At 47.3% G+C, this 21,808-nt stretch overlaps 1 protein-coding gene across 1 annotated transcript in view; it reads right to left on the bottom strand.

Annotated features, from left to right (window-relative positions):
* ACSBG1 (acyl-CoA synthetase bubblegum family member 1) overlaps positions 1 to 21,808 on the bottom strand; it is an 84,607-nt gene that overhangs the window by 12,472 nt on the left and 50,327 nt on the right. Inside the window, exons 7-10 of the mRNA XM_014605949.3 lie at positions 14,061 to 14,210; positions 11,012 to 11,188; positions 7,473 to 7,654; positions 6,250 to 6,480 (exon numbers count right to left, since the gene is read on the bottom strand). Of these exons, the coding sequence (XP_014461435.1) occupies positions 6,250 to 6,480; positions 7,473 to 7,654; positions 11,012 to 11,188; positions 14,061 to 14,210 (740 nt within the window). The remainder of the gene's footprint in view (positions 1 to 6,249; positions 6,481 to 7,472; positions 7,655 to 11,011; positions 11,189 to 14,060; positions 14,211 to 21,808) is intronic.

Genomic DNA, 21,808 nt, shown 5'->3' with positions numbered 1-21,808 from the left:
CTGGAGTCAGAAGCAGACTGGCCAAGTTCGCCGATGACACCAAACTTTGGGGCAAAGCATCCACGCCAGAAGACAGGCGGGTGATCCAGGCTGACCTGGACAGGCTCAGCAAGTGGGCGGATGAGAATCTGATGGTGTTCAACGCCGATAAATGCAAGGTTCTCCACCTTGGGAAGAAAAACCCGCAGCATCCTTATAGGCTCGGCAGTGCTATGTTGGCTAGCACTATGGAAGAAAGAGACTTGGGGGTCATCATTGACCACAAGATGAACATGAGCCTGCAATGCGATGCTGCCGCTAGTAAAGCGACCAAAACGCTGGCTTGCATCCATAGATGCTTCTCAAGCAAATCCCGGGACGTCATTCTCCCCCTGTACTCGGCCTTAGTGAGGCCGCAGCTGGAGTACTGCGTCCAGTTTTGGGCTCCACAATTCAAAAAGGATGTGGAGAAGCTTGAGAGAGTCCAGAGAAGAGCCACGCGCATGATCAGGGGTCAAGGAAGCAGACCCTACGATGACAGGCTGAGAGCCCTGGGGCTCTTTAGCCTGGAAAAGCGCAGGCTCAGGGGTGATCTGATGGCCACCTACAAGTTTATCAGGGGTGATCACCAGTATCTAGGGGAACGTTTGTTCACCAGAGCGCCCCAAGGGATGACGAGGACGAATGGTCACAAACTACTACAAGATCGTTTCAGGCTGGACATAAGGAAGAATTTCTTTACTGTCCGAGCCCCCAAGGTCTGGAACAGCCTGCCACCGGAGGTGGTTCAAGCACCTACACTGAACACCTTCAAGATGAAACTGGATGCTTATCTTGCTGGGATCCTATGACCCCAGCTGACGTCCTGCCCTTTGGGCGGGGGGCTGGACTCGATGATCTTCCGAGGTCCCTTCCAGCCCTAATGTCTATGAAATCTATGAAATCTATGAAACTGTTGGGGTGGGCACCATGAGCAGTGCAATGAGGTAGGGGTAGCCAGTGCATGCAGCACAGCTGCCACTCCTGCTGGCCTGTGCCACACATGGCACCAGTTCCAGCCACTCCAGGATCCATGCTGCATGCAGCACCACAGGTCCAAGACCAGCTGGAGCAGCCACAAGATCAGATATGCAAGGGGAGGGAAGACAGTCCATTGGCCCAATTTGGCTCACGGCCCAGACCCATGCCACAGTTCCAGCACATAAGGCCAGATGATTTTGATCTCTGATCTATAAATACAGGCCCATCATTGCTAGGAAGTTATGGACCATAATCTCAGCTGATAAATAGGAGATGTATAAAAGGATCACTGTGCATTTAAACCAGCTGAAGATAGTACCTTATTTTGCTACCTAAGTGGACTTTATTTTTTTCTTGAGCATGGAATGCTTTTCTGTTTGTTTGAAATGTCACACTTGCATGTTATCCCCTCTTGCCCAAACCAGCTTTGGGGTTTGTCAGAATGCTTTGCACAGCATGCAAAAAACCTCCATTTGGCTAAACCCTCCAACCACTTATACCCAACATTGAAGTGCTGCAGAGGTAACATGTTCAGCTTCTGACCACAAGATTATTTTGAATATTATAGCTGCAACACAGGCCAATGAAGTCCAGAAAGTTAAGGAAAGGACAAGGAGAGGCAATCCATAAGGAACATTCCTCCAATGTCTTTAGAAATATATCAATAAATGTATCGTATGATATCTATGGAGTATGCTCGCCAAGGCCTTGCATGGGGTCCACTTTCAGTCATTCTGGCCTCCTTTCTTCGGTGTCCTCTCATTCTTGAATTGTAAGGAATATTATATTTCATGCATCAGTGCATAAACCAACCTTTAACTGAAAGAATATGAAGAACTTATCCCCACTGGCAATTTAATAGATTTCATAGACATTAGGGATGGAAGGGACCGCCGGCGGCAGTCTATTCCAGACCTTGGGGGCTCGGACAGTAATGAAGTTCTTCCTTATGTCCAGCCTGAAATGGTCATGGAGCAGTTTGTGATCATTTGACCTTGTCATCCCTTGGGGCACTCTGGTGAACAGCCGTTCCCCCAGATCCTGGCGAGCACCCCTGATAAACTTATAGGTGGCCATCAGATCGCCCCTGAGCCTGTGCTTTTCCAGGCTGAAGAGTCCCATAGCTCTCAGCCTCTCATCACAAGGTCTGTTTTCCTGACCTCTGATCATGCACATGGCTCTCCTCTGGACTCTCTCAAGCTTCTTCACATCCTTTTTGAATTGTGGAGCCCAAAACTGGACACAGTACTCCAGCTGTGGCCTCACCAAGGCCAAGTACAATGGGAGAATGACGTCTTGGGATTTGCTTGAGAAGCATCTATGGATGCAACCCAGGGTTTTGCTCACTTTACTAGCCACAGCATCACATTGAAGGCTCATGTTCATCTTCTGGTCAGTCATGACCCCCAAGTCCTTTTTGTCCGTAGCGCTAGCCAGCATTGCACTGCCGAGCCTATAAGCATGCTGCGGGTTTTTCTTCCCAAGGTGGAGAACTTTGCATTTTTCGGTGTTAAAAACCATCAGATTCTCGTATGCCCATCTCCTGAGCCTGTCTGTCAGCCTGGATCGCCCTCTGGACACTTTACCCCAGAGTTTGGTGTCATTGGCAAACTTGGTCAGTTCGCTTCTGATACCAATGTCCATGTCATTAATGAAGATGTTGAATAGTGTTGGCCCAAGGACAGAGCCTTGAGGGACCCCACTGGTCAACGCGCACCATGATGATTGACTTCCATCGACCACCACCCTCTGGGTCCAACCATGGAGCCAATTCCCCAGCCAGCGGATTGTGGTGAAGCCAAGACCTCAGTTGGCTAGCTTTGCTAAGAGAAGATCATGGGATACCAGACCGAAGGCTTTTTTAAAGTCAAGATATACGACATCAATCTCTTCTCCCTTGTCCAGGTGACAGGTCACCTGGTCGTAAAAGGAAATAAGATTGGTCAAGCAAGACCTACCTGCAACAAACCTGTGCTGGCTATCCCTCAGGAAGCTACCATCGGCCAGTCTGTTAAGAATGATCTATTTGATCTTTTCTAATCTTTTCTAAGACCTTCCCCAGGATAGAAGTCAAGTTGATGGACCTGTAGTTTGCCGGATCCACTTTCCACCCTTTCTTGAAGATAGGCACCACATTGGCCTTCTTCCAGCCTTCAGGCACTTCACCAGAGCACCAGGAGTTCTCGAAGATCCCTGCCAGGGGCTGAACTAAGATGCTTGCCAGCTCCTTGAGTACCCTGGGGTGTAAACTGTCAGGGCCAGCTGACTTGAAGGTGTCCAGCCTCTCAAGGTGTTCCTTCACAAGATCAGCATTGATGGAGGGTAAGGAATCACCCTCACCCAGGCGTTCCCGTCCTGTAATGGGCAGGGACATCCCTTGGGACTGGTGAAAAACCGATGCAAAGTACACATTTAGCAAGTTGGCTTTTTCCTGGGTGTCAGTTGTCAGTTGTCCCATCTGGTTTAGCAGGGGTTCAATGTTGCCCTTGCTTTTCTTCTGGCTCCCCACATATCTAAAAAAGGACTTCTTATTATACTTGATACTTGTAGCTAGTTGGTGTTCAGTCGCAGCCTTGGCTTTTCTGGTTTGCTCCCTGCAGGTCCAGACCAGTGCGGAATATTACTCCTTAGAGGTGGATCCAGTCCTCCATCCTTTGTAGGTCTTTCTTTTCAGACCCAGGAGGTGCGCCAGCTCCCTGGAGAGCCAAGGGGGCTGCTGTGCCCTTTTGCTGCCTTTCCTCCGAGACAGAATAGACTTTGCTTGTGCATCCAGGATCACTCCCTTGAGGAGCAACCACTCATCCTGAACTCCCCTCCCCTTTGGGTCGTGGTCCCTTAGGTCCTCACTGACAAGCCTCCTGAGCTTGTCAAAGTCAGCTTTCCTGAAGTCGAGAACTTCTGTATTGCTGACTTGCCAGCTTTATGGCGGATGGTGAAGGTGATCAGCTCGTGTCACTGTCACCCAGCTTCCCTTCGATCATTAGGTCACTGATTAGGTCGTCCCCCATTGCCAGTACCAGGTCGAGCAGCACTTTACCTCTCATCTGCCCATTGACTTCTTGCATCAGATAGAGTTCATCCATGCATGAGAGAAATCTTTGCGACCTTTAAGATTTGGCTGAGCGCTCTTCCCATGAGATGTCAGGGTAGTTGAAGTCTCCCATGACAACAACCATGCACCGGGAGCATGCAGCTTCACACAATTCCCTGGCAAACTCCTGGTCAAGCTCTTGATCCTGGGTAGGATGTCTGTAATAGACTCCCATCATTGTGACCCCTGTGCCGTGTTCCCCACAGATTTTAACCCAGAGGGTCTCCAGTCATCCACCTTGGGTGCCAATGTCAGCTTGCAGGGACGCGTAGCTTTCCTTGATGTAGAGAGCTACACCACCACCCCTTTTGTCCACTTGATCTCTCCTGTACAGTGGATAGCCATCTATACCTGTGGTCTAGTCATGGGTGGAGAAATGTTGCACAATTTACTGCATAATTGTGCCTTTCTCTGAAGTTACTGGCAGAGACAAGACACAAGGTCAGATGAATCACAGATCTGATTCAGTAAGGTAATTCCTACTTTCTTATCTCAAACTGCTTCATACAGATGTTTTTTTAATAATGGGGGAAAGAAGAAAAACAGCATTTCTCTTTTGCCCCTTCTAAGCCATCCTTGGATTCCTTTAAGTTCCCCTCTTTGTTTGCACACCAACCCCATTCTTCTAACTTGACTTTGGCTTTCTTTACCACACATCCTCCTAATACTAGCACTTGCTCAAGTTGCATACCAGCTTTGTAACTCCACTGTGGAGCAGGTGAAAGTTTGCTCAGCCTGCCAGTAAAAGGCAATTTGCATGGGAGTTTAGGTTTCACTCCTCCAGACAAACTAGAAAACCTGCACTTCATCCATTCCAGATTCTTTCATAATAAATAAGAAAGAGTATACATCAGAGCAAACAACCTGAAAATACTGCTGAAGCTTCACATATATTAAAAATGGAGTGCTTTACTGGTTTAAAAATTAAGTATACAGGGGTTTTATGGGTTTTTTAATTTTTGGTTTTTTTATATATATTAAATTCATTCTGTCTTGTCCACATTTTCACTTTTCAATTTACTGCAGATTTCTTTTTAGGTAAAAATGCACATATGCACAGTAGGGTAAATCTAAAATTGTTAGCAGATGGATCCAAGACAAGAGAGCTAATGACAACAGAATACTAAAAAAAGAGCCAAGAAACCTGGTTTGTTTAGACTAGAGCCAGAATGATACATTTTATCCTCACAAAGAATGTTTTAAGATAGCATTTTTGTTAAACTACATAGAAAAATACAGATTGATCTGTAGTTCTGCATGCCAACTTAATTCACCCAAAGTGCCTTGCCAGTAGGGCTGTGCAAAGCTTCACACCCTGATTCGATTCGGTGGAGATTCGGCCTGATTCAGTGGCTGAATCAGACGTAGATACAACTTTAAATGATTTTTCTACATAACTTCTAGGTAGCAGGGGCTCTGAACACTGCAGTGCTGGGGCAGATCCAGCATCTCACAGAAGCACGGAGGGTCCCCAGCATGCTCAGCAGCAGACGCAGAAGTGAACCAGAAGCACTTCCTATCCACTTCCTGGTCCACCAGGGAGCTCACAGCAGGGGGGGAGGGGCACAGTCCCCGGATGGGCAACTGGTGCCTCCTGGGTCCAGGGGGGGCACCTGGGGTCCCCCTGCAGCCAACTGCCAAGCCAGGGGGGTAGTAAGGGGGGGGGCCCTCCAGCACTCTCCCTGGAAGACCTGGAAATGGACCAGAAGTACTTTAGGTCCACTTCCAGGACCGGTCCACTTCCGGGTTTGCTGCTGAGCATGCTGGAGAGCCCCCTATGCTCCTGCAGGATGCTCCATGTGCCCCAGCACCGCACTGATCACAAGCTGTGCCTGCTACCTCAAGGTATGTAGAAAAAAACTTTTAAAGCTGTGCCTGTGTCCGAATTGCTGATTCACTGAATCAGCATCGAATCTTGAGATTCGTATTTGGTCAAATCAAATCAGGGACAGTGATCCAAATCAATAGACTGAATCAATGTCCCCAATTTGGGCTGAATCCAAATCAAATAGGGCCTGTTTCGCACTGCCCTACTTGCCAGTACAGAAGCCAGAGAAAAAGCAGGAGCGAGAAGTAAGAGAAAGAGTCTGTGATGAATGTGGGCATTCTTATGAGACCAGAGATTTGGTTTCTGCAAGGAAAATGTTATATAAACTTACCTGTGACGCCTGTACACATATGGCCCAGACATGCAGTGTGGGCCTGAGGTCTCACTCATCCCATATGCCTCATAGAGTGGGATGTTCAGACCCAGGAAAAAATATATTGTTTCTGTAGTGAGAGGAGCAGCTCCAGAGAAATGCTTCTGACACCGAGAAAAACCCAGCGCACGGCGGATTTTTGCAAGTACCAAATAGTCTGCTAGTCTTGTTTGAAAGGGCTTCAAATCACTGTTCAATAGAAAACATACAAAAGGACAGAAGAATTAAAAGAAGAGCAAATCAAGTGTGTATTTCAGTTACTAGCCATTTGCCATTTAGCTTTGGATGCCCAGATGTGTTATTTTCTATTTGTATTTTTGCGAAAAATAATTCCAAATACCTAATGTTTCCATTTTGCACACACTTGTTGGGTCTATGGAAAAGTGTTGTGGACAGTGTAATTTTCACTGATCCTTCATTCTTCTTCATTTCAATTCCTCTCTTTTAAGATCAGACCACTAAACGCTATTATTATTGTCTAAGAGTCTAATTGGCAATTTGTAGGACCAATCAAGACTGCTATACTATTCACATAGCAAAGACCATGTATTTTGGAATCATTTTGAGATCTTCTGCAACACTTATATAACTTTACAATCAACTGCTGTCATGTTTTGGGGCTTGTCTACAAACAGAAGCTATCGTAAAATATACACTACACTCTGAATATAAAACACAATTGCTATGCACACTGAGTGTTTTCTTGTCATATACCTTAATTAATTTCCTTGGAATATGTATCAAAGTCTGAAATGGGTCTCCAGTAAATAAACTATATATTAGGGCAGAACAAAAAATGGGACTGCTTGTGCTAGAAAGAAAATCTACCTGTAAAAATCCAGGCAAACCTGACACATTGGTAGATTCTGAATCTAGGATAATTTTAGAAGATGCTTTTAACATTTCTCCCAGTAATTTCTTCCAAAACTATATAAGACTACAAATACAATGCTTAAAGCCAATTACTAGGCAAAATATCTGTATTATTTTCCTGAAATGCAGAGAATTTTAGGGAAGAAAGGTGTCAAGATGGGATATAATCTTCCCCAGCCTCACATTTTTCCTCAGACTTTCTGAGCAAAATTCTGCTCATTTACACTTAGGCAGTCTCATCGACTGCCAAGAAGGTTAGGGTCACTGAAGAAAGGTATAACTGAGGTAGGATTTGTTATTAAATGTACCTTCTTGAAGAGCTTAGATTCCTTTCTAAGCTAACAGACATGGCCCATGATAGCATTTTCCTTTTCATAAAGCTTGACTGAGCAGACACATCTTTTAATTTCTCCATGATTTTTTCCCACACCCGAGGAACACCCATAAGAGATGTTGGCTGTGCTTCTTTCAGCGTGTTGATCAAGCCACCCTGTTAAAATAATAAAGGATATTGCAAAAGGTCAGAATTAGTAATAGGGCTTTTCCCCTTTGCAGTGGACTGTCTTGCAGTACTTACATGGATAATACCATTTAAAGTCAAAGAAATATTAGACCGAATAAAGACTGCTGGAAAAGGCCTATTTAAGATAGATCCTTAGTTGTATCAGAGCAGGAAATAGCACATCTATTTGCACTGGAGTTGGGGGAGGGAGGAAGATTATAGGTAGTTTTACTCTTTATTCCAGAGGTGGGCAAAATATAGCCTGTGGGCCAGATCCAGCCTGCCAGGTGACTGGATCTAGGCCACAGCTGCCCACATGGGGCTCCACATGGGGCCAAGTCCTTCCTGCTAGCATTGGGGCAACCGGCACCAGGCGCCTGCTGGCACCAACAGCCTGGTCCTAACCATGCAGCGCATGCAGCGTCCAGCAGGCTGTTCCTGGTGCAGCTGCAGCCAGATGCTGCTCTGCTCCCTTTGCCTCTGGAGCTGGCTCCTGCTTCTGATCTTGCCCCTGCTGCGCTGCTCCGGTGATGCATAGGGGGTGCACGTGCACCCCCTGAGATTGGCCATGCCCCCCCTGAGAAAAGCGCCGATGGAACTTCCGCCAGCGGTGGGGATCGGCTGCTGGGGGGCAGAGGAAGTGGGGGCTAGCAGGGCTCAGCCCCCACAAATGCCAGGGCAACGCGGCCGCAGGCTGCTGCAGCAGGAGGGAGGGGCGCACCAGGCTCACAGCTGGCCCAGCACAGCAGGCAGGTAGGTAAGGTTTCTTCTTCCTTTAGTTTCTGCACTGGGGGTGGGGGGAGATCAAGACCCCCACAGTGCATGAGGGAGTGGGGTAGGGGCAGGGATGAATCATTTATGCCTGTCGCACTGTGGGGATTGTCCCAGAGAATGGGGCCCCAGCCAGGCTGGGTCATGGGGCAATTGGAACCTGGCAGCTCCCGCCACTGTGCACATTGCAGCAGAGCCAGGAGAAGAGAAGCACAGTCCCCCAACCCCTTGGCTCCAACGTGCCACAGCCCTGGACGAGCCACTGGGCTCTGATTGTCCCACGACCCATCCTGGTCAGGGCCTCATTCACAGTGAATTGAGCCCCAGCTGGGCCAGGTTGTGGGACAAGCGGACCCCAGTGGCTCCTGCAGAGTCACAGTGCTGGGGAGCCAAGGGGGGCACATGCCCCCCCTGATCTTTGCACGAGATAAGGGCGGGCTGCAGCTGCAAGGCGAGCTAGGCTCTGCCTGCTCTGTGCCTTCCTGCAGCCTTTGAAAGTGGTGTGGCACAACGCCATGTGCCTCGCTGCCCAGCCCACCCAGTGACAGGACATACATGGTGGTGTGCTGTTTTCAAGGGCTGCAGCGAGGTGTGGAGGTGTGGAGGTGCAGAGCAGGCAGAGTCCAACTCACCTCACAGCTGCAGCCCAACCTTGCACTGTGCAACGATCGGGGGGGCCATGTGCCCCCCTGGCTCCCCAGTGCCCCGACTCTGCAGGAACCACCACGCTCTTCCCAGGGATGACTGAGGTGAGTCGGGGCAGGGGTCCCAAGGGCTGTTTCCTCCAGCTTGGTGATGCAGCCAAGGCTGGCCCCACTCCAGCTCCAGGCCCCCCCGGCCCCCCCTGGAGCTACACTGGGGCTGGTGCAGGGAGGCAGCCAGGTCCAGTGCAGGGCTGGAGGGTGGTGGCTGCCAGCACCGGGCAATGTCCCCTGGCACAGGTGAAGGGACAGCCACATGGGTGCAGTGGACCCTGAGCCTGAGCCCTATCCCTGCCAGGTGGTAGCCCCAGCCTCGTTCCCTCTCCCCCATGGCCCTTTCCCCTCCCCCCATCCCTTCCCCCTGCAGACTTTTGTGTGCAGCGCGGGGGGGGGGGGGAAGAGGGGGGAAAGAAGCGTGCACGCATGCACACATGCACTCAGCCCCCCCAAAAAATGTTTTTTCTCTCTGCCCTTGGCCACCCTCTGGTTGGTGATCAGCTGCTGGTGCCCCCTCCGTATTAGGAGGCACCATTTGTTCGTGCATCCTGTCCCATTGCGCAGGGCTCTGGCGCCAGCTCCAGCTCCAAGCTGCCTTCCACCGGAAAGTGGATAGGAGCTGAAGCCAGAGCCCCATGAAGCCACTGGGAGTGGTGTGGTACAGCGTGGCAGGGGCAGAAGTGGGAGGAGGAGCTGCTGCTGGAGGGGGTGGGGAGGGAAAGCAGAGCAGCACCCGGCTGGCAACAGTGGCACCAGGAACAGCCTGCCAGAAGCTGCTGCTCCTTCGCCTGCCACACTGTGCCACACCATGCGATTCTGGACAGGTGGGTGAGCAGTTTCAGCCAGGCAGCTCCTGCCCCAGTGCACAGGACTCCTGCTTCTGTTCCCAGCTGCCTTCCTGTGAGCTGGAGCCCTGCAAACTGGGGCAGGAGCTGGCCGCCTGCCAGGCATGGCACAGCACAGTGCGACAGTGGTAAGATCAGGAGCAGGAGCTGCCACCAGAGGCAGGTAGAGCATAACAGTACCACCCGGCAAGGGTGCCGGCACCGGAGGAAGCATGGTGTGGGCTGCCCTGACGTGAATGGGTGGGGCTTGGCCCCATGCAGAGCACTGCGGGCAGCATGGACTGTCCCATCTGCACAAGTTCTGCTGCATGTACCCCCTGCCCCAGCTCACCCACAGCAGGCTCACGGGTCCTAGCACCTAGGCATCCCCCTCTCCACACACATACAATACACACACCCCCACATCTCCCCTCACACATACCCCACACACCCCCAGAGGGCAGGGGCATGCAGGAACTGGGCCCAGGCCTTGGCTTAGAGCTGTCACCGCCCCGCAACCCTACCCCACGATCCCAACCTCGCCCACCCCTCCCACTCCTGAACACTGCTCTCCACCCACCCACAACAGTTTTGGCGAGTTGTTGGGAGTGGGGGAAGAGGGTGCTTACCTAGTCCACAACAGCTCAACAAAACTCCCCATGTGTCCCTCAGGCCCAAATAATTGCTCACTGCTGCTTTATTCCATCTCCAAAATACACTTTCATAATCTCTGCCTGACTGCAGAACTCCTACAGCAAGGGAATCCTCAAGCTGCTGTCTTAACAGGGGCTTAAGGATCTGGTCTCATTGAAGTTATTTTTAAAAAATATTAAAGAAATATCTAATCCAGATTTCCAGGCATTACTCAAGCTTAGAAGAAAAGTGGAGGCTTTGGGCAATGGAAACTGGGCATACATGAATTGCTGGATTCAACTTTCCAGAATGTTAACATAAGACATGCAATCCTTCTTGTACCTCCTTGAAAATCAAATGCTTTACTAAAGGCTTTTGCTGCTGAAAAAAATCACTTAAATGTAAAGTATAACAGGTACCTTTAAAGCATCTGGCTCAGCAAAGTAGACTTGCTCTCCCCATTTGATACCAGTCCAAAGGTCATAGATCTGAGCAGCGATGTGGCTGAGTGGAAGGTAACTGACTATAGTCTCCTGCTGGATTTCTGCTGGTTGCATGTCCCCTGCTCTACTGCAGTGTGTGGCTGTCCAAGTTATCTGTGTATAAATTAATACAACATTAAAAATAATTCTCATTTTCTTTTAATATAACTATATTCTATTAGTAATCTATGGCTCCTTCTGAATGAGCTACTGGTATTGTTAAAAGTATCCCTGCCTTTAACATATAGGATTATTACTCATCTGAAAAGCCCATTCAGAGCCAAAAAAATGGCAAGACAAATTGTTGTAGAAGGACAAGAAGTTGCAGATATGTAAGGTAATGTAACATAATACTGGCAATCTTTTCTTTACTTTCTGGACTGTGAATACTAAAACCCTTCCCCCCAACATTCATATATACATTTGTTAACAAAGTAACAATGTGAAAATTAATCTCAGCAGAGGGATCACAGCCTGAATGGTCAAGGAGACTGAAGTACTCCTTCACATTTAAAAATAGCCCCACCTGGGTTACAGTGGGAGAGCCATACAGGAAAGCTTGTATCATCCTCTTGGAGCTGTCCTGATATGTATAAAAAGGACTCCAGTCAAACTGTCATTTTCCCCATTGCACTGATAAGTTTTGAAAAAAGTTTTTGAAAAAAAACCCTCAGTATATTTAAGGAATCATGAGCTCACATGGTAGAGTCAGTTAGCAAAGCCAGCACTGTTTATCATCAGGAATATTGTGCTTGTTACGCTAGGATATGCATTGATGGTGATACTACTGAACGCTAATCCTGAGAACCACAGACTCAAACTTGTTCCTTGCCGAAGATTTGCCAAAGTCATTCATGAGGAGAGGACTTAATCCTGTATCATTGCAGGCAGAGTTTCAGACATCAGTAAAACTAAAGAATATATAAAGCACATCTGATATCATGCCCAAGAGCAATTCATCTTTAATTTTTGTGGGATTTTGAAATGGTGCTTTACTCAGGTTAAAGCTCCTTATGCCCCTTTCTTCTCATTCCTTTTCTAGATAGTTCTCTGCTTGTCTCAAAAGATTCCCTCCTGGGATGTTAATCATTTGAATTGCACTACTGTATGATGATCCAAGAGAGAAGATAAAGGGAATACACAAAATAAAGCAATGTGGCATACACCATGCCTCCTATCTCTGTTCATTTTCTTTATAATAAACACTAAAGGGATAATAAGCACAAGAGAATATGTTAGTGTAGGGTAAAGTGGGTTTGCAGGAGAGATATGAAAGAAGCAGTCTGACATATAAAGTCAGGGAGGCCATTCATTCTGTAGAAGGCTGTACTGGAGAAGTGCTTGTGAGAGAAAAGAACAAAAGCGGTATAACAGAGGTCTTCTGCAGCTGCATTGTCTGCTTAGGGTTACAAAATCCCTCAGCGTGGGGGGTAGGGGCATAAAGGCCTGACCCAGCACTGGGTCTGCATATGGACAGAAGGAAAAACTTGTGACTAAAGAAGGCAGCAACACAGTTGCAGGCAATGGATGTTTTCCACTGTACTGGACAGCATAAAAATAGCCTGTTTGGGAGCTGCAGCCAGGAATAGTTTGGCAGCAAAATTGGAAACACCATTGGACCCTTTTGAGATAGAAGAACATATGATTTGCCAGACTTAATCAGTCCTATTTTATCTCAAGTCCAGTGCATCCTGCATCCAGACATTTTTCTTCCTCCTCCTCCCTTTTGAGTACATTTTCTCAGACCTTCTTCCACTGCACAGTTATGCAACAGCCAACAACAATCTTGCCATTTGTGAGCAGCCTTTTGTGAAAAATCCGTTTTCCATCTAGGACTCTTTGCAGCAGCACGGAGAGGGCTTTTGTGAAGAACAGGACTATAAAATACATGAAACTTTGCTATTCTTTACTTAAACAGAAGAATCTAGAAATAATGTAATTTACAAATGTAATAATGCTACACATAGTAGGGGTGTACGAAGCGAGCAGTATTCGATTCAGATTCAGTTCAATTTGGGGGACAGTGATTTGATTAGCTGATTCAGATCACTGTCCCAATTCAATTTGACCGAATTGGGATCTGAAGATTTGATTCTGATTTGGAAAATCAGCAATTCGGCCATAGACACAGCATTATATGTTTTTTCTACATACCTCGAGGTCCCAGGCGTGGCTCGTGAATGCTGAGATGGTGGGGTGGATGGAGCATCCCACAGGAGCACAGGAGGCTCAGCAGCAGACCCCCCTGTGCCCCCAGCTCAGTGATTGGCCGCAGGGGGACCCTGGGTGCCCCCCAGACCCAGGAAACACCAGTTGCTGAGCCAGGGGGCAAGGGGGGGTCCTCGCACACTCCACGGCAAACCTAGAAGTGGACTGGAAGTACTTCTGGTCCACTTCCAGGTCCATCGCTGAGCACGCAGGGGGGACCCCAGTGCTCCCGTGGGACGCTCCATCTGCCCCACCATCTCAGCATTCACAAAATGCGCCTGGTACCTTGAGGTATGTAGAAAAAACATATAAAGCTATGTCTACGGCTGAATCATCGAATCTCTCCAAACTGAATCGGAGGCTTCCGATTCAATTTGGAGAGATTAATGGGTCTCCTGATTCATTTTGGTTTTGGAGATTTGGTCGCCGAATTGGGCCGGATCTCTGCCGAACTGAATCAGTGACCAAAGCTTCTCACACCCCTAACACATAGGTCATGTTTAATATATTCTTGCTGAAGCGTCTAATGTCAGACTCCTACAACTAGCTGACATGCATGATTTTTGAAGATGATACGTGCAATGTTAGTTTGAATTATGTTTAATTATCTCTTGCTTTTCACTGCTTGCACGTTTTCAGAAATATAGTTTGAAAAAAGTTTCTTTTACTACTGCATGAGTCTTCACCATGACCACATTTCAGCTAGTACAAAGGGACAGAAATAAATACCATCACACTTTAAGATTTTTTATATTCAAAGTATGTCTAGACTACCTACATTATCATGACTCAGCATGGCCCCTTTTGGCTTCCCGGTTGTTCCAGAAGTGTATATTAAACCACAACACTGATTAGGTTTTTGGGAGTTGATAATGTAATCCAGTGTATCGTCTGTTATCTCATTTCCCAGCTCCATAAATTCTTCCATCTGGAAAGTAAAATTAAAAGAAAAAAAATTATATATCAGGTCAATATGATTTTTCCCTGCGCAAATAGCTCTGGGGCTGAGCCCAGTGTAGGACTATAGATTGGATGTGCATGTCACACAGACCCTTCTTCATTAGTTACCCCAAAAGTTTTGAGCCTGATCCCTTAATATGCAATTATTAGAAGTGTGTGCAAAGGCATGGAAGTTTTATTATATCTTTTGATGAATGGGAACATTATTCTTTGTTCTAGCCTGATAACACAGGTCTCTTGTATTGGAGATTGTATCAAAGTTTTCAAGTTAAAACATCAAGAAATTTGGCCACTTTCAAATATGCTGTTTTGTCCACCCCATATGAAAAGCACTTTTAAATGCTTGAGTTAAAAGGTTCTACATAAAAGTAGCACTGTCATTGTTGTCATAGTTGTAGTATTTAATTACGTGACTACTGACTTAACTCCACTTCACAACTCAAAGCACAAAAACAGCTGTAAGTTTCTGGTTGCAGTCTTTCTGCTCAGGGCCACCATAGCCTGAAAGTTAAATCACAAGGAGTCCTGCTCTATCTTATGTTGCTAGACTTCAGTGCACTGCAAGCTAGCTCTAATAGAATGGAGAATCTAAGACAGTATATTTTATTTGTTGCTGTCAGGTACACTGAGGTAGACTGAATTTAGGAGACTGTTGAATGTACCATGTACACATTAAAATCCCATTGGTTTCATTTTTAATAGAGGCGTGGGGTGCAGTATCACAGCACAGGAAGGAAGACCAGCAGCCAAGTGATTACCTTCTCAGTGCAAGTAGAGGCCTCAGATGGTTTATAAAACAATTATACAAGGAGCAATGACCAAGGACAGCAGCCCAAAGCTATTCCTGGCAAGAAGTTTGCCTGTGGAGAAAGGCATATGTTGGGGCCTCTACTATGCTTATATTCAGTAAATGGGCTTGGCTGGAAGGGGCTGAGAGAAGAAAGGAAGATTTTATGCAATTGAGAGGACTGATTCCTCATCTCAAGGTACACTTTGTATTAAAATGCATTATGGTTGAAATAGCTTCTGTGGCAGACAAGCTCCCTCTCTGAATCTCCAGTCTACAAGTCTTGCCCCTGGCCTTCCTCTAAAACACCAACCCTAGGGAGCCCTACAGAACACAGCTCCAGAATGTGGAATGGATATGGACACCCTTAATGGAGGGAGGGAAGGAGCCGGGGTGGGGGGGAAATCAACCCCCCCCACAGCAAGGGAGGGATTGAGGCTGGGGCTGGGACAAGCTGCTCAGTTGGGGCGGGGGGGCACAGGACATGGACAGGAGGGTGGGGGAGCACAGGTGCAGGTGCAGCAGTGCTGGGAGTGGGAGCTATACCCTGCTGCCACTTGCCCAGCTGGGGCAGGGGGGGTGCAGCATGTGGGCGCTGCCACCGCTTGCCCACATCCCATGCCCCACTGCCACAACTGGGCAAGCAGTGGCAGTGCCTGCATCCCGCACCACCCCACTGTCCCCCCGCCCTGGCTGGGCAAGCAGTGGCAGCACCCACATCCCACTGCCACTTGCCCAGCTGGGGCAGGAGGGTGTGGGATGCAGGCATGGCAGCACTGGGAGCAGGGGCTATGCTCTGATGCTGCTTGCTCCCTTTTGCCTGGAGTGAGCCATGCCTGCATTGCACCGCCCACCCCACTGAACAAGCGGCAGCAGGGCATAGCCCCCACTACCAGTGCTGCTGTGCCTGCATCCCATACCCCTCTGCCCCACTCCCCAAGTCCCGCACCCCCTGCCCCCAGCTGGGCAGCTTGTCTCAACGCAACCCCAATCCCTACCTCACTGTGGGGGCGTTGATCTGCACCCCCCCATGCCCCTTCCTTCCCCCCTCCGCCCAGCACAATGGACTTACCACCTGGAGGCAGCTATGTCCAGTGTAGTGAGGACTGCTATCTGTTTAGTCTATGGCCGAATCTCCAAAGCAGCACCGAATCTTCGGCTCTGATTCAGCCAAATCAAATCGGGATAGTAATTCGAATCTCCGAATCGAATCACTGTCCCTCTGAATTGGCCGAATCCGAATCCAAAGCAAATACTTAACGCTTTGCACAGGCCTAAAACACATATCTACTGATTTGTGGATTTGCTTGTTGGAAACAAATGTCATCCAGAGAAGTCAGAGTCTCTCCTAGTTATAGCAACAGATAATCGTTGTACAATTATGCCAGTTGTCGGTCTACCTGCCACACAGATACCTCTTCCTATCTCTGTCCAATGTTGTGTGTGACTGGATTTATCTCAAAACTAATAAACATCCATCTCTGCCTTTGGTGATTTGATCTCCAAATTTCCTGTATGGAAAACAAACAGTAGCAACTACCATATGTTCTTATCACAACTGGCGTAACAACTACACCCTTTCATGGAGTGTAGTTGGTCACGTATCTGTTCCTGGATCAGTGATGTTTTCAGATATATTTTCTAATTGTGGAGCATAACATGTTAACTTAATGCCTTTTCTTCTGTAAAATTCTTAGGTATCCAGGTTGTAGCCTGTGATGGGGGCTAGGCCCTGATGCAAAACTTACCTCAAAGTGAAGAGTTCCTGAGCTGGCGGGATGCGGAGATAAACCGGAAGTCCGGTGGGAACAAAACGGTGGCGGGAAAAAATGCCGCAGCAACGAAAGAGGAGGAAAAAAAAAGGAAAAAGCACAACAGGTCCAGGAAGAGCCAAGGCCAGCTCCCACCCCAGCATGGATCCGTTTCATGGCGGTGTTCTGGTGTTGATTTGTCATCCAGTCCCTTACGGCACAGTTAAAAGCTCCGCTGGGAGCCTGATCATTTGAATTGCACTACTGTATGATGATCCAAGGGGGAAGATAAAGGGAATATATAAAATAAAGCAATCTGGCACACACCATGCCTCCTATCTCTGTTCATTTTCTTTATAATAAACACTAAAGGGATAATAAGCACAAGAGGAGGAGACCAGAAGTGAGGCTTCCAGTGGGGCCAGGAAAGCCCCGGGGAGGAGGAAGCTCCAGAGAGGAGCAGCAATGGCTGCCCCAGGAGGGGGCACACAAAGAACGGAAAAGCCCACAAGACCTAAAGGACTTACATAAAGAAGAGGTGTGGGTACTGGACACCTCTGGACAGGAGTGGATGGCCAGAGATCCTGCAAAGGGAACAGAGAGCCGAGAGTCCGGACCAAGATAAACATAACAGAGGAGCAAGGACATCACTTGTAATAAGGTAAACCCAGTGGTAGCTGAGACTACTAGCAAGTCTTTGCTATGACAGGGAACCCAGACCAAAGTGAGGTCCATACCCTATTTTTTCCTTTAAAGCCAAAAAAACTAACCAAGACCAGATAAAACATTGCTGGAGCTCACCTTAGAGTGAACAAAAGATAAGACCTTAAGGTTGGTGTAAGGCAGAATGTAGGGGAGGCAATGCCCTGAATTGGGAAACCAGACTATCCTGGTTACAGAAGCCTCGGGGAAGGTGGGACATAACATCTTACTCCCAATAATAAATGATTTTTCCATCAAAGACGTAGCTGGTGAGTACCACCCTGAAGGCCTTCTGAGACGTATACTCCAGCACCGAACCATCCAGATTCCAACAAAATGGCAAAACCTGAGAGGTCCCTAAGAGCTAGGCACACATATGAATGCCACGGGAACTTACATAATCGTATTGGTCTTGACCAATATGGCTACAACCTGGATACCTGACACATGGAAGATATAGAATTTTAGCCCATTTTTTAAATGAAATCTTCCTATTTTCCCAAACAGGAAACAACTGTGACCATCTGAAAGTTGAGATCCTGCTCCTGCCTTTTGTTTCAAAGTAATTTGCATCATCATACATCCTCACAGGTGGTGAGAGGCTCCATACCAGCTATGAACTGACTGCCCAGAGAAGTTTTCCATCTATTGACTCATCTGTGAAATCCTGTGAAATATGGGCTTTCATTGCTACCCAAGAGAACTTCTACAATCTTTTCTCCATTGCCTGATGAAGGGTGTTTGTGTCTGAAAGTTTGTAATTAAAGAATTTTTTTTTGCAAAAGTCTTGTTGGTCTAATAAAAGATATCTCTACTACGAGTCCTGATTGCCTAAAGTTTTCAGGCACTTACAATTTACCAGCTGAATATTCTGCATCAATTTATCTTTACCACTCGCAGTTATTCAATAAGTGATGTTTAGTTTATCTAAGCTCTTCTACATATCACAAATGGCATTTTATCTGTTATTGTACCACATTATGTATAGCACATTTTTAAAAATATATGACTTTGCATTATTAGATGCTTCCTATTTCAGAGAGAAGAAATTTTAAATATTTTAAACACATTTAACAATTTTGCCTTGCTTCTGTTCAATTGCTATATTATCAAAACTGAAAGTATAAAACATTCCTCTACAGTTCATAGTTTATACTGCATATTCTTTTTGCAATTCATTCAATGTGAATAATTAAATCGGGCAAGGAAATTCCATTCTTGTTTCACAGTCAGTTTCTAACAACAGGTTTATTTTGATGTTGATACTAGAAAATAGTCTTCAATGAGGTTATAAAAGGAAATTGAGAGAAAACTCTTTTACTCAGATCACATTCTCTGAAATCCTGTTTTTCCCCTCCCTCTCCATCACTTAAATTTGGAGTCTAAAACAGGCAGTAAGTCTGATCCCGGCTTTTTCCCTTATTCTGCTATCAAAATATTTCAAGATCTAAGAAAGACCCCAAGAAGCTAGAAGTGATGTTTTATTCTTTATACATTTAGAACTACTTAACTTCAACTGTTACCTTTCAATAAAAATATTTATGACAAACACGGATTAGCAAAAGTGGAGTTTTCTTAGGACATCAAATATTGGCTGTAGACTATAAGAGAACATAGGCAATTTTTAGATCCCGGATCCAATATAACTGACTTCAATTCAGTATTCAGAAGAGCCAGGCAAATAACTTACGAATACATAAGTAGGCAAGGTTCTTTGGGTAGATGTGGTATCTTTTATTAGACCAATTAAATAGTTGGAAAAAGGTTCTTTGCAAGCTTTCGGGCTCAAACACCATTCTTCAAGCACTGGGAAATTCTGCTGTTGTTCTGAGTTCTCCAAAGTAGAAAAGAAGCTAAAAGTGTGACAAGAAGTCTGTGAAAATGTAAATGAGTGGAACTTTGGAAGACAATGGGTAGAGATTGGTTGTAGAGCAAGGGAAGGCGGGGAAAATGTGTGAAGGAATACAAATGGTCAGCATCAGGGAGGTACCTGGTGAATCAGAAGTCAGGCAGGTTATAATGTATCATAAATTCAATGTCTATAATTAAGTCCATGATTTTTTATATCCAGTAGATTTATGAAGTGAAGTTTGTAGACTCATCTGTGAAAGGTACTTTGTAAATTCCCTTTGAGGATTAGAACTGAGAGATTGGAAAGGGAGTGATTGTCTTGTGAGAAGTGTGCATCCACAGGTGATTGGATATTTTTGTCTTTGATGGATTTTCAGTATGCATTCATTCTGGTATGCAGTTGTTGTTTGGTTTCTCCTACATTTTTTCCATCAGGGCATTTGGTGCACTGGATGAGATATATTACATTTCCTGAGGTGCAGGTGTAAGATCCAGGAATGATGTTGGTTCTTTTGTGGGGTGTAGGTATGGTAGGAGTGGTGGAGATGTTTTAGCAGGTTTTACATTTCTTGTCCTGGCATGGTCTGGATCAATTTGGTGGGTTTTGGGTCATAGGGAGTTTGCTTCTGGCGATGAAGTTAGCGAGGTTTGGTGCTTGTTTAAAGGCTAGGATGGGTGATTCTGGAAAGATCTCTTTAAGAACTAGGTCTTCTTCTAGTATGGGTTGCAACTGTTTGAGGATTTTATGTATAGGTTCCGGGGAAGAATGGTATGTCATAACTAATGGTGTGCAATTCGTGGGAATTTTCTTTTTGTAGTGCAGCAATTCTTCCCATGGTATCCATGTGGCTCTTTCAAAAGTGCAATCTATCTTACTGAAGGAGTGTCCTTGCTGAGTGAAAGCCCTTTTGAGATTTGTGAGATGATGATCACAGGTATTCTCTTCAGTGCAAGTTTGGTGGTATTGGAGAGCTTGGCTGTAAATTACAGCTTTTTTGGTGCATTTAAGGTGATTGCTGGTTCTGTGAAGATATGTATGTTGATCTGTGCATTTCTTGCTGTTGGGTTATCACCAAAGATGGGCGCACGCCTCTGTGCCCAGCTGACATTCACCAGTTCTCCTCCGGTATGTGTTGACCTGAGCCAGTGTAGTTGGGTTAGTCCTCTCTCATTCTCGCTCTCATCTCGCCTGCCATGACTTTGATGGTTCAAATAAAGGGGGGAGGGGTAGTAACTCCCCAATCCAACAACGACTAGCACCTGGTTCGCATCGCCAGGGCCAGTTCCGGCAGAAAAAAAAGAAAAGAAAAATAAACTTGCCATCCATGCCAAATTCCCTTCCTGACTACCGGGACTCACAACAGCCCTTTCTCCTCTCCTGTCTTCACCCCGGGCATTTAGCTGCCAACATTGAGGGTGAGTGTGGCCTCTTTCTTTTCTTTTTTTCCTGCTTTCGTGACTGCTGCCGCACTGGATTAATTGGCTGTCTGCGGCGATCAATTAACACCACGAAATAGATGAAAGGAAAAACATCTCTCTCTTCCTTTCTAATGCCAAGCACTTTTCTTCTGGAAAAGTGTGGCATGGCAGCGTAGGTGCCTGGCCCTTTAAGGGCTTGATGCTGGCAGCCGCCAGGTGCCTGATTAGGGCAGCCATTTTGAACCTGGGGCTGCCCATATAAACAGGGCAGTTTTGCTGCTGCAGGCCAAGCAACAAGATCACCTGGCTGCAGGGCTGCTGGTATCATCTGGAGGTAAGGGCAGGAGCTGTAGGGGATGGATAGGAGACTCCTGGTCCTGGGCATGACCTAAAACTGTACCTGCCAGGAGTGGGTGGCCTGGTGGGGCTCCCAGTGGCGCAGGAGCCCCCAGGAAATGCCAGGCCAGTTACCACCCCAGTGAAACGCGGGTAGGGGCGCCTTAACCCTAGCCCTCATCTTTGGGTGGGTTTGTGTTCCATCGGAGGTAGTTGTGGGGGTGCAAGCCCCAACGAGGAGAGTGGGGGCCAGGCCCGGCTATGGCCACTTGAACCCTGTGGGGGTGTGAGACCCCAAGGGGGAGAGTGGGGCCAGGTACAGCCGAGGCTGCCTGAGCCCTGCGGGGGTGCGAGGCCCTGAGAGGGAGAGTTGGGGCCAGGCATGGCTATGGCCACCTGAGCCCACCCGGGAGCAAACCTCCCCCCCGCCGAGCTCCAGTGAAGGGGACCGAGTTGTGGAACCCCAGTGAGGGGGTAGCCCCAGGAAAGGGGGTCAAGATCAGTAGCCCCAGGTGAAGGGTGGTGTGCTAGCCCCAAGTGAGGGGCAGAGTGTTGGAGCTTCAAGAGAGGGGGGCAATGTGGAGCCCCAAGCAAGGAGTAGGCCCAGGTAAGTCTTCAGATGCCTGAGGCTAAGGTTTGGACCAGAGGCCGAGTGAATGGGGGCTCAGCCCCAGTGCAAGACAGGCAAGTCCTGACCCCGGTAAGTCCTCCACTGCTGGG

This window comes from Alligator mississippiensis, chromosome 11 (assembly GCF_030867095.1).
Source record: "Alligator mississippiensis isolate rAllMis1 chromosome 11, rAllMis1, whole genome shotgun sequence".
NCBI classification, from domain to species: Eukaryota; Metazoa; Chordata; order Crocodylia; family Alligatoridae; genus Alligator; species Alligator mississippiensis.
This window is presented reverse-complemented; position numbering and strand designations above follow the sequence as displayed.